Here is a 12478-nt window from a genome sequence, read left to right as displayed (position 1 = left end):
AAAAAAAAAACAGACTATCCGGCATCTTGTCTGTCTAAGCCACACCTCCTTACAATAGTGCTGTTTGACGACAAGCTGTGTAATTGTAATTTAATTGAAAAGTAATAAATAATATTTAAAGTAATTAAATTAACGTTTATTAGGCCTAATATTAATTTCAGTTGTCATTGTAATTTGATAATATGACTGGTAATAATTTGTAACTGTAATTGACATAAGCGCAATGTAATTACTGACGGCAATAGTCTGTTAAACGTATGAAGACGTCATACATACGAATTCCTTATATCTGACATCTGATTATATGCCCAAAGATAGATACCTCATTGACTATGTTAAATGTCAACATAGTTGAACACACGTCTCCTTCAAGACGTTTGTACAAACTTGGCATAAGTGAGAGTGTTGTTACGTTAGTCATTTTAGGCAATCAGGAGAGAATGAGATGGATACGGCGACGCAAACCCGTATTCGTCATCCGCTGATTCCAGCATGAATGACTGCCGAGTTAGTGTTTTATACTACGCTAATATGATGATACATATAATACAATTATAATGCTTTAGTCGGACAGAATCCGATCTTCATTCTGTTTCGATTACATTCATATTAATTATCCTCAGATCGGATTCTCGTTCGTTTTCAATTACACCTGTACTGAATTATCCGAAGTCAGAATGCCTTGAGCCTACAGCGTTAGTCAATATAAAAATAACTACCGATATGTTGTACAGCGAATACTTTAGGCTAGGCTAGGCTACTGAATATGCATACGATATATCATCGTGAACACTAGGCTAACCGTAGTTAATTTTATTCGATTTCTCTCCATACTAAATATCGTAAGTCAATATGCACTGAACGGAGAATTAGTTGATATTAACAACTATCGTATCGTATAAGTAGAGGAAAGTAACCTAAAAGACGAAGGAGCATATCTGAAAGACTAACCATGGCCTAAAAGCTTCTGATGCAAGGAACTCGAAGCAGGAAAAAGCCTAAAGATGCTCTAAGGACACTGTGCCTCTATAAACTACTACTTTTAATAGAAAACCGACCCGAAGAAGCCTGCACTTCTCTTCCTAAACTAAACACTATGTAGCCTATTATCCCTCTTCGTCTATATCTGACCTAAGTTTTTATCATCCTGAGAACTTACACATCGAGGGAAGGGGAATCTGCTGCCAACACTGCCTGCTCCGCGCCAGGGGGGACGGCGGATCCTGCCCTGTGGGCTTGCGGATCCCCATAACCCCGAGCACCGGTTAGGGCTGGTTCTGGAACAGGCAGGGGAGCTGGAAAAGAACAATTAGTAATTTCAGTATCCCTATTGCTCGATCTATCCTCACTTAATCTTGACATAAAATCGGTAACAGAGATGTCATACTCGATGTCAGCCTACTCTCAAGTCTCTTAAAGAGCACTGTCTCTAAGTCTTTATCTTGTTCTACGTTAGTCTCTTTCTGCCTACACTTACTTCTTAATACGAGCCCTTTCCTATGTTTGAGATACCCTAACATCTGGTCCAAAGACCACTCCTGACATTCCAAACATCTGGTCTTTACATTATAGTATTGAACAGGCCTACAATTTACGCATAAGGAATGACTATCGTGTTATAGGGTACTCATCCTTTTCTTGCATTGTTGGCAAAGACGATACATTGTTGAACTTCCGCTCGTCGTTTTCTGTGATGTCGTGGCCGAGAATGCAGTAGTCGTTGTCGTAGCTTGTGTTGTTTCTTCCTTTGCAGAATCAATGTCTGATGACAAGGTATTAAGAGCAATCCAACCGTAATCCAAAGGGATGTGTAATTCGTCACCAAAATCAATCAAATCAAAGGTGCAAATGAAGGCCGGGCAAGACCAAAAAGGAGTTCGCTGTGGATACATCTGTACTCCACCGCGAACGATAAGTGATTGACGTGAGAGGGCAAGGTGTGACCGGCCCGTGAGGCAGGGCTACCAGCGGTGGGCTGGTAACTAGGTAACGAGGGTGTTTGCCAGGAGATTGGCAACACTGATCGTTTATTTTAACCAAAGATTTGATAAATTTTTAATAAATGATGGTTCAGGCTGGTAAGTGACCAGGGCTTGTTCAGGTGTTCAGGGGGTGTATTGCAATACCTTATTTTTTTTATCACAGTTTCATAATTTAGGCGATATAGGGTTAAAGAATTTTGTATATTTTGATTATGAAAATTAGACACTTTTGTCTGCCTTTAGATAAAACCTTTCAGTTTCTAGACAGTATTTGTTTAGCCATTACACAATATCATTTCAATCTACCTTCAGACAATATTTTCTATGCATATTTTTAGAAAATATCTTTTTACTCTATTTTTAGACAATATCTTTTCAGTCTATCTTTAGAAAACCTCTCGAGTCATCGATATCGCCCCAAGACGTAAAACTTGAAATGAACATGACACTTACTTGCAAAACAAGAAGATGCAGCAATGTTGATGACAAATCCTCCTTGCTCTCGGCCCCCTGTCCCTTGTCTTCACCCTCGGCTTTGTCGATCCCCTTCTCAAGGGACGTCTCCATGTTGAACGGAGGCAGGAGGTTCAGGAAGGTGGGACGCGGGGCGTAGAGCTCCTTCAGGGCTGCACGCTGGTCGCTCCAGTTTGGGTCTTCCTTAGACTGCGAGAGAATAGAGTGATAACATAAAATCTGACAACAATTTAGCTGTGGATCTTCTTTAGGTTGTGAGAGAATACAGCAATAGTATAAAACCTAATTCAAATTTGGCTTTGGTGCTTATTATTATCATAATGAGAATGCCTATTTAAGTTTCAAAATGGCTCCAAGATATCTAATCTCATTCGAGGTAAAATTTCGGTTATCTGCTATCTTCATATGTCAATATCTGTCTATTACAATTTCTGCAGTTTTGTTTAGTTTCCTGTCAAGCGTTTTACTGCGAAGACCACAACAAACATAATGAATACCAGATAAGCAGAACTTCAAAACAGAAATTCTAATAATTATCTACAACATCACTTGAAAATAATTACCGTATATTTCGGCGTATAAGTCGACCGGAAGATAAGTCAGCCCCCTATTCTGAGTAAATTTCTATGATTTTAACTTATAATGGGTATATTAGTCGACCTATAAAATGTGAGGCCAACCATACGCTCAAAATAAGCAGCAGGGTAAAACGTATCATATAAAATAACCTGAATGTTATTACGGTACATATGTTGCTCTACTTACCATATGAAATACAGGTAATATACTCGGTATATTAACAAATCTGTGTAACATATAAAAGATGAATACCTGCCAATATGATTAGACATCACGAAACGAAAGATACGTTACTCGAGTGTAATGTAAACAAACAAAGCGCTAACTAATGCTGCATAACAGCCTACGTATTATGTATGTACAAACTGCCACTCAAGTTAACGTTTGATGAATTGTTTAATTGAAGTGACGATGGCTCAAGTAATTTTGAAGGATTTTAAATACATATTTACCATTAAATAAAATTTTTTAAATTTTATTTTATGTGATAAATAAAGATGTCTTACCATAAATGTTTTTGAACAATACCCCGGTAAATACAAAACTGTCAGAGTGAACGCATCCTTCTCAACAAATGACTACGCAATGTTTACACTTGCTGTGGGATTGGGGTTTCTTCAAGTTACTTTGATTTTTTTCATTTTATTTACGGTAATGGATGTTCTAATGTATTATTATTGTCGTATTACAGTGTGAAATCTTTTTAATACTGGTATTTACATACATAGTTACTTCAACAAGGCTGCCATTATTATTAGCCAACTGTAAAGCCTGGATTCCTGTACCAATATGCCAAAATAATAGAGTCACTTTTTGTTACCGTTAGATAAGTCGACCCCCTAATTTTGGCAGGATTTTTTGGGGCTAAAGGGTCGACTTATACGCCGAAATATACGGTACACCTTCAGCCCTGCTATTCTTATGACTTCTTTTCAATTAAGCTTTCAATACTTACTTTATCCCCAAAGGCTCCCATTAGACTTGCTAGGTACAAACTGACAAGGACAGTTACTGCCCGGTCATACCGCTCTCTGTGGTCTGTGATCTGAAAGGGATATAGATTTGTGTTCAAAAATGGATATAAATAGTGTTATTCTACTAGGGATATATACAATTATATCCTCCTTTAAACACACATTGCACATACAGTAGGTCCAGTAGTATTTTAACAAAGCCATGCGTAACTATTTCAGCATCTAATGCAACAATATGGAGATAAAATTTCATGACAAAATATCACAATTATTTGACTCAAATTGAAGAAAAAACCTGAAATAAAATTTAAGTCTAAAAAATCAAAATGTATTGTCAATGGCCTCTTGTTCACAATTTATGAGAACAGGCTCACCTCAGGGTTATGCGCATACTCCAAAAAGAACTTCTCCAGGAAGTCTCGCAGCCAGAGAGAGTGCATGTTACACTCTGGGCCACACGAAACGATAGGGTACACAGCTACGAAAGCATCTACGAAAGCGTTCAAGGACAGCGTCCCGTCTCCAATGAGTGAGACAAAAACCTCCGTGAACACTTCCTTCTTGTGTTCAGCTAGCACCTGCAAGAATCAAGTAATTAAGGAACTTTAAATATTTTACAACATACATATAAACAGCAAACCTATTTCAGCACTGATAAGGAATGACATTTTATAGAACATAACTACAGTACATTGTAGTTTTACTCGACTAAATTATACTCTCTTGACTAATACGGAACCTGAGCAAGAGGAGAAAGACGTGTTGCTCCATCTTCTGTGACGAGGAGAAGGTTGGAATGCTTCAACAAAACCACCACTAGCTGGTAAGCGCGCAATGACGCCAGCACGGTTGCAACCTACGGAGAAAAGAACTAAAGTATTAATATTTTTCCCATGGGTGTAAAGCAAGATTTCAAAGAACAACTGCTGTACCATAATCAATTCAAAGTATAAAGTGTATTTAATCTACATCATGCAATTATCAAAAAGCAAAACATGACAATAAAGTTGATATATCTTAACATGCTAATGCAATGCTGCTTTATATTATTATTAATTCAGAAGATCAACCCTATTCATATGGAACAAGCCAACACGAGCCAATGACTTGAAATTCCAGCTTCCATAGAATATGGTGCTCATTCGAAAGACGGTGATGAGAAATACAGAAAGAAGAGATCAGTCATTAGGAAAACAGATAAACTAACAAACTGATACAGCGCAACTTAAGATAAGGTTTAAAAATACGGTACAATACAGCCAAAATATTAACTCATGCTGTCTAAAGACACTAACCTGCTCTGGTGAACCACGATCAAGAAAAACCAGGGCCAACGCCAGGACATCTGCAGGGCGAGGTTCGGACGTTGTTGAAAGTTCCTGCTTGATAATCGCCAAGACCTAAAATTGAAGAATTTTCATTCATCACAAATGCATACAAGACTGACTGAAGAAAATATACTGATTAGTCATTACCAATGATTTTTACTGCTTCACTGGTTTAGGTTTATGGTATAAAATTCAAGTATACAAGTCTACATCATGTACAGCAGTAAATAATAATATGATAGGTTTTTGTGCATTTCCCTTTCTTCCTAAAAGTGTTATCTTAACTGAAATCAAATATACCTTTGGAATTTTCCTTTGTATGTGATACAAAACACATCCACAACAAAAATGATATTGTTATGATACAATAAAGTTTGTTCATACTTACCTGGCAGATATATATATAGCTGTATTTTCTGAAGTCCGACAGAATTTTTTAAAAAACTTCCGACACACGCAGTGGTCGGCCAGGTGGTTAGTACCCATTCCCGCCGCTGGGAGGCGGGTATCAGGAACCATTCCCATTTTCTATTCATAATTTTTATTTCCACTGTCCCCTGAGGGGAGGTGGGTGGGTACTTGATTATATATATCTGCCAGGTAAGTATGAACAAACTTTATTGTATCATAACAATATCATTTTGTTCATGAAACTTACCTGTCAGATATATATATAGCTGAATCCCACCTTTGGAGGTGGGAAGGGACAGAATAGAAGGATTTTGGGAAACAAATGCATGCAGATGATTTACATCTTGGTTCCACCTGTTAGCATAGCTGGCTTCGTGGTTACTGCCACGTAAGTCTGCTTGTGCTACTAGAGTTGCCAGCGAGGTAGAGGACCTATATAGCTGGTGCACTCCAGATGATCTGTCAACAGGGGCGAGACCACGACGTGACTAGACCATATTGACCATACCATGAGGGCTAAGAGTAAATAAATATATATATAATAAATATATATATCACCACCTGACAACCTAGCCAAAGTTAAGGTGTGGTTAACTAAGGCTTAAGAGTTAAGAAGTCGCCGTTGTCGGCGACTCAACAACTAAATTAAGAGCTCTTCCTAACCATTTTCTACAGGATAGGATGAGTGGTACTTCTTGCCCCAAGATTGTGTCTGCAGACACGTATGGCCCTAGCGAGCAGCAGATCTCATATGCCATCTTCACATCTCGCAGGGAGTGTGAAGTGAACACAGAGTTGCTTCGCTAAAACATGGTACTCAGGATGTTGCTGAGTGCCATGCTCTGTTGAAATGCTTCCGAGGCCGCGCCCCTCACCTCGTGAGCATTCAGATAAAAAGATTTCAAATCTTTGTGCAAACACAATGAAGGAGCATTTTTGAAAGAACTCCTTAACACTAAAGCCAGGCTGTTCTTCGATATGGGCAAGTCTGGTCTTTTTCGGAACACTGCAGATTGCCCGAATGACTTCGACTTTCTTGAGTTTTATGTAGATAAAACTTGAGAGACCCGACAGGGCACAGGACTCTCTCTGGCTCCTGCCCACTAAACTTGTGCCATCCTTGCTTCCAAGCTCCTGGCCCAAGGACAAAACGGGTTACCATTCTTAGGCCACCAAATGAAGGGTTAGAGAGCACACCGCCTTGTGTTCTCTAAAGCCAAAACTTGTGACGATGGCTTAAAATCTCACTAACCCTCTTTGTCGTATCTAGGGTGGTTAGAAGAAGGCCTTCTTCCTGATCACATGCAAGAAGTTAACAGGTAGGAGAGGTTCGAATGCTTTGACATCAAGAACTTCAGACTACGTCTAAGTTCCATATTGAAAGCTTCGATCTGGACATGCACAGTCAGTCCGTCTGTACTAAAGTCAGGTGACCGACCAGTTGACCAGTCAGACGAATCAAGGACAGCAAGGCTGTACCCTGAAGACCATAAGGCACTATTCTTCGCTGAAGGATGAGTGTCTGGACTGCCTGGGCGATTCAATCTAAGCAAACCTTGGGGGTGTATCAACGCAACCCAACGTCGTCAGCGAATCAACTCCTGACTCGAGCTTCTGGTGCCAGGAGAAAGGAGCGAGGAGCAAAAAGGCGATTCAGTCCCGAAGGAAGAATGCCTGACAGTCCAACTGGTCTCATGTTACACGATCATCGGGGGTGTATAAACGCAACCGACTTCGTCAACAAGAAACTCAGGGCTACTATATGTCGCCTGATCTCGCACGAGTGTCTGACTCCGAGAAACAGGTGAGACAAAAAGTAGATGATGAGCGAGGTTCGAGATTCCACAGAACTCAAAGATCGTGAAGGGCTTTGTTGTTTGACAGACGCAAATCTCTGAGCCCAAAGGCCGTCAACAACTATTTGCGTATTCTTTAATAGTTGTGACTGCCAGCTTATCCCATTCTTCAGACGGAAATGGAAGACGGTAATCTTATTCCTGTCAACATCTCGATAGCCTGAACGTAGTCAGACTCAGAGCGGAGATGTATATAGGTAGTTATAGGTACCTTTCGAGTTAGAGTAGACCGACTCTCTCGGAAAAGGTCCTTGGAAAGTGAACTAGGAAGTATGTGACCTCTGTGAATCCAGGATCCTGAAGGCCAACATGGGGCGATCAGCGTCATTGTCGCTCCCTGTGACGTCATAAATCCTCTTATTACATTTCCTAAGCGATTGAAAAAAGGGGAAAAGAGACTAAATATACCATCCCCGTTCAATATCATAGGATGGCGTTTAATGGTACCGATCCCGGATCGAGAATAAGGGAGCAGAAAAGAAGAAGCCTCTTCGTCCTCAACATATCGAAGAGAAGAATGAAAGGGCGTCCCTAAAGTCTCCACAACTCTCAACTTACTTCTAAAGAAAGATTCCACTCGGAAGTCAATAGTTGCTGCCGTCGATCTAGACGATTCGTACGGACTTTTGCAATCCTGTAACGAACCTCAGAGGATCGTTACATTCTACGCCTGTTGTTATAATAGGCTTTCTCGTAAACTCGAACAGGGACCGAGAGAAGATACTTCTTAAGATATGAGAGAGCTGTGGAATATCAGAGTTGATCTGGACCACTGGTTCCCAAACTCGTTACGAGGACTGGAGGATACCGAATCGCTTTTACTTCTTTCAGATTAAAGATCCAAGACATCTGAAACCCTATCCAGATGTCCGGCACCTTCTTTCTATCACCTCAAGTGATAAACGCACTGAGAGATGTTCAGAATCATTCCTAGATCTTGAATAATATTTCAGTTTCCCGGTAGGAAAAAACTGTGGTCTGAATTGCAGTCTATTTCGGGGAAACAAACTTCTTCAGGAAGGAAATGGTCCCCAGCAAACTCATCCATTCCCTCCCCGAGTATGCTACTTCCCTAATAAGGCTGCGCTTTGCCTAAGCAGGAGAGCATATAAAAGTGCAATGTTGCGGTAGACTCGTAGTTCTATACCGCGGGTAACGAGCACCGAAAAGGATTAAGAGATAACTCTGTTGAACATAGTAAGGCAAAACGAATGCAACGTTTATTCATTCACGTAAGAAATCCCCTCAATCTTAGGCTAAAGTCCGTGATTGTAGGGCAGAGATACAGTTAGTCAGTCAATCCCGCAGGAGAGACGTAACCGCCAGCACAGAGATACGGTTAGTCAGTCAATCCCGCAGGAGGAGAGAGACGTAAACCTACCGCGCATGACAGCGCCCGATCTGTTACTGGCTCGGTTTGGACTGGAGGACAGACACAGCGTGACAGCAGCAGCCAGCAGCTTACGAACGTCGTCTCTTAACTTTATGTCTGGGTTGCCAGCTACCCTATTCTACGAAGAAATAGGTCCGTTATTTTTTGAGCAGAAAAGACTCTCAAGCTGGTATATTTAAGCGAAACAGAAAACGCTAAATATATAGATGCGTTTGTGTCGTCAGAACACTACCATACAACGGTAAAAGATACAAATCGGAAACTCCTGGAAGGCTGCAGGGAGTAACGATTAAAGTCCTTAAAATAGACAAATTAAAAATAGACCTCTCGGTTGCCATCCGGAAAGAGGTAACTACAGCAAGTGTATATGACTTGAACAACCAGAAGTAAATAACGCAAGGCAAAATATGAAATTATATCACAATAAAGTTTGTTCATACTTACCTGGCAGACATATATAGCTGAATTCGGAAATACAGTACATACATATCTGACAGGCAAGTTTCATGAACAAAACTTAAGAGAATCGAAGCAGTCAGCTCAAGCTTCTTATGTTACTGGACATAAGCGTTCATTGACGTAGTCTCAAGTCTATTTCTTGTACGAGTCTGCGAATGACGAATGAGAGCTCTTCCGAATCTTGTCAATAAGAGCTTATTCGCTTACGCAATATCAAGTTAATGAGATGTTGTCAATGAGAACTAACCCATCCACGGGACAAAGAGATATTTTGTCAATGAGGGGATACCCACTTACTTGACAAAACGAAAGTATATTGTCAATGGGGGAAAGTCACTGAATTGACAAAACGTAATCCAGGGAGTCAAGCATTAATTTTTTCGATTCCCGTCTCAAACGAGGAAGGGGCAAGAATCCTGTTAAGAGACTGGGCTTACGGCAGGTAGAACGACGATGTTCAATTCGGCAGCGTAGTCCCGACTAGAAACTAACAAAATCTATCATCTGAAAAAACCCTTTCAGATGGGCTAAAAAGATAGCAAAATTATCTGGGAAGAGGAAGAAACTCTCCAACCAGCTTCCTCTCCCGTATCACAACTAATGCCTGCTAAAGCTTAAAATTTATTGGCAGTATGGCAAAGGAAGTCCTGTCTTGCGCTTTCCTGAAGAGCGTCCTTTTGATGAGTGCCTTTGCAAGAATCCACTGAACGTTGCCGAGAGTCCTGACGTGCAGGACATCGAGCCTTACATAACCCGTAACGCCTTATCGCAAAGTCTTGACTGCGGTGGTAAGTGGCAACTTAAATTTATTGGCAGAATGGCAAAGGTTGCGGTAGAGCAAACGAGATCTTCCCTTGAGCTTTCCTTAACTCCATCCACCTATGCGAAAAGCAATATTAATTGACAGAGACCTCTTGAATTCACGAAACCCGTGTCTTGCTGGGTTTCGAAGAAGAAGTTGTCTGTTCACTTTAAACTTCCTCCGAAGCACTGCCTACTTCACATTCTTTGCAGGTGAGGTAGAAGGTATCACCAGGAGGTAGAGATAAACATTCTTTAGGCCCATATCTGAAACAAGAGCTTGAAGAGTTCAACAGAAACGTTCAGCCAGGCGACACCACCTGGCGTGCGCTGGTGCACGCTCGGCGTCCACTGGACGTGCTCGGCGTCCCACTGGATGCCGCGCTCGGCGTCCACTGGAGCGCGCTCGGCGTCCACTGGCGCGCACTTGCAGGCGTCCACTGGCGCGCACTTGGCGTGCACCTGTGCGCGCCTGGAGTCCATCCGAGCGTCCCGGGCGTCCGCTCTCAAAAGCTTCCTGCTACTATGACTTCTCTTACGTATTTCTCGGTGGAAAGACGGACACGATTCAGGCGACGTTCGCCTTCTTACTTCTCACTGAAACGCATAACGAGAGAGAGAGAGAGAGAGGACGTGAAGCGTCCTCTTCTATAAAGCTTCTATTTAGAGGGCGCGAGTCCTTCCGAAAGCTCCAACCCCTGCATGGGGAGGACGCTTCGGAGGACGAGAAGCAATCTTTCAGGATTCGTGCACGCGCACGCACTTTGGCAGTCTGGGGATTTTCATCAGAAACTGCCGAAGGCACGCCAGATCGGTGGGGGTTCCTTGTAACCCTCCTTAGGCTTTCGACATGCTCCCTCCCCGGGTCCTGGGAGTCAAGCAGAGGTCCCGGCCTAGAGGCGAAACGAGGCCGATCTGACGCACCCTCCACTACACAAGGGGTATCACTGCACTTCTGCACTTCACTTTTACTCTCTAAAGCAAGCACTTTCGATTCTAAGATACGAATCGAAAGAGTATCAGAGAAAGGGCAATCCTCTACAGACACTGCTTAGGGCCCGAAGGCAACACTGCAGGGTTAGGAGTAACAATTACAGAAGTAGCACTTCACAGCAATGAAGGAGAGCGAGACCTCTCGTAGACATATTCATAGCCCGTAGGCCACTACAGTTAGGCATAGCTACAGGAAGGTTAGCAGGTCACTACCTGGGATTTTTGTTAATGATTAATTGCGCATACGGAATCATACGTTTCCTACGGAATTAGACACTGTTTACTGATTAATTGCGTACATACGAATATACGTCTTCCTTACGGAATTAGACTGTTTATGATAATGCGACATAGAAATCAGTCTTCTTACGGAATAGACAACTCACACTCCTTACATGACAAATCTCAACAAGAAGCAAGACCCATACCCCTCGTACATACCAAGTGCGGATCTACCGAAGCTTTCGGTAGCCACACCCTATCTTTGCAGACAACCCCGTCTGAAACTAGCCTAACTAGATTCAGATATTTTATGCAAAACTGAATCAAATTCAAATCAATTTAAGATAGCGTATGCCTAGCCACAAATCCCACAAATCCAAGTAAATAAATCAAAAGACAATTAGGATACTTAGGGCAATGAAGTTTCCAAAATCCTAAGACGGAGGTACTGAAAACAGGTGTTTTCAGCACCAGCGACAGAAAAATTATGAATAGAAAATGGGAATGGTTCCTGATACCCGCCTCCCAGCGGCGGGAATGGGTACTAACCACCTGGCCGACCACTGCGTGTGTCGGAAGTTTTTAAAAAAATTCTGTCGGACTTCAGAAAATACAGCTATATATATATCTGACAGGTAAGTTTCATGAACAAAATGAACCATACAATCTAAATGACAAGGTTTAAGAAATACTAAGAACCTCAGTGTTTATATAATAATAATACAGACCCCCAGAGAATATACTCATCTTAGAAAATATAAGTTTCTCTTTCAAAGTACACTTGATGCCTGCAGCTGTTAGTAAACTAGTAGTAGTTTATTCTCTCCCTCTCTCTAAGAAAAAAAATGAGCCCAATTGAGGAAAAGCTATTAAGAAATTTCTGAATGCTTTCTACCTTGTGATCTACCTTAAAATGAGAAATATGACACTAGAAAGACAAAGCAAGTACTAATATACGTAATAAAGTTCTGCTGCTGCCAAAGCAGAACAGAGGAATTTATTTCTG

General features: G+C 41.4%; 2 protein-coding genes across 2 annotated transcripts in view; one reads left to right on the top strand and one right to left on the bottom strand.

The window, feature by feature from the left end:
• LOC135205010 (BLOC-2 complex member HPS3-like) overlaps positions 1–12478 on the bottom strand; it is a 167799-nt gene that overhangs the window by 13169 nt on the left and 142152 nt on the right. Inside the window, 5 exon segments of the mRNA XM_064235244.1 lie at positions 2436–2645; positions 3991–4080; positions 4384–4587; positions 4749–4865; positions 5305–5409. Of these exon segments, the coding sequence (XP_064091314.1) occupies positions 2436–2645; positions 3991–4080; positions 4384–4587; positions 4749–4865; positions 5305–5409 (726 nt within the window).
• LOC135204969 (uncharacterized) overlaps positions 12257–12478 on the top strand; it is a 13961-nt gene continuing 13739 nt past the window's right edge. The window contains exon 1 of the mRNA XM_064235199.1: positions 12257–12268. Coding sequence (XP_064091269.1) covers positions 12257–12268 — 12 coding nt within the window. The remainder of the gene's footprint in view (positions 12269–12478) is intronic.

The sequence above is a fragment of the Macrobrachium nipponense genome, chromosome 48 (assembly GCF_015104395.2).
Source record: "Macrobrachium nipponense isolate FS-2020 chromosome 48, ASM1510439v2, whole genome shotgun sequence".
In the NCBI taxonomy this organism is placed as follows: Eukaryota; Metazoa; Arthropoda; class Malacostraca; order Decapoda; family Palaemonidae; genus Macrobrachium; species Macrobrachium nipponense.
Note: the sequence above shows the minus strand (reverse complement) of the source record. Positions and strands in the feature narration are given on the sequence as shown.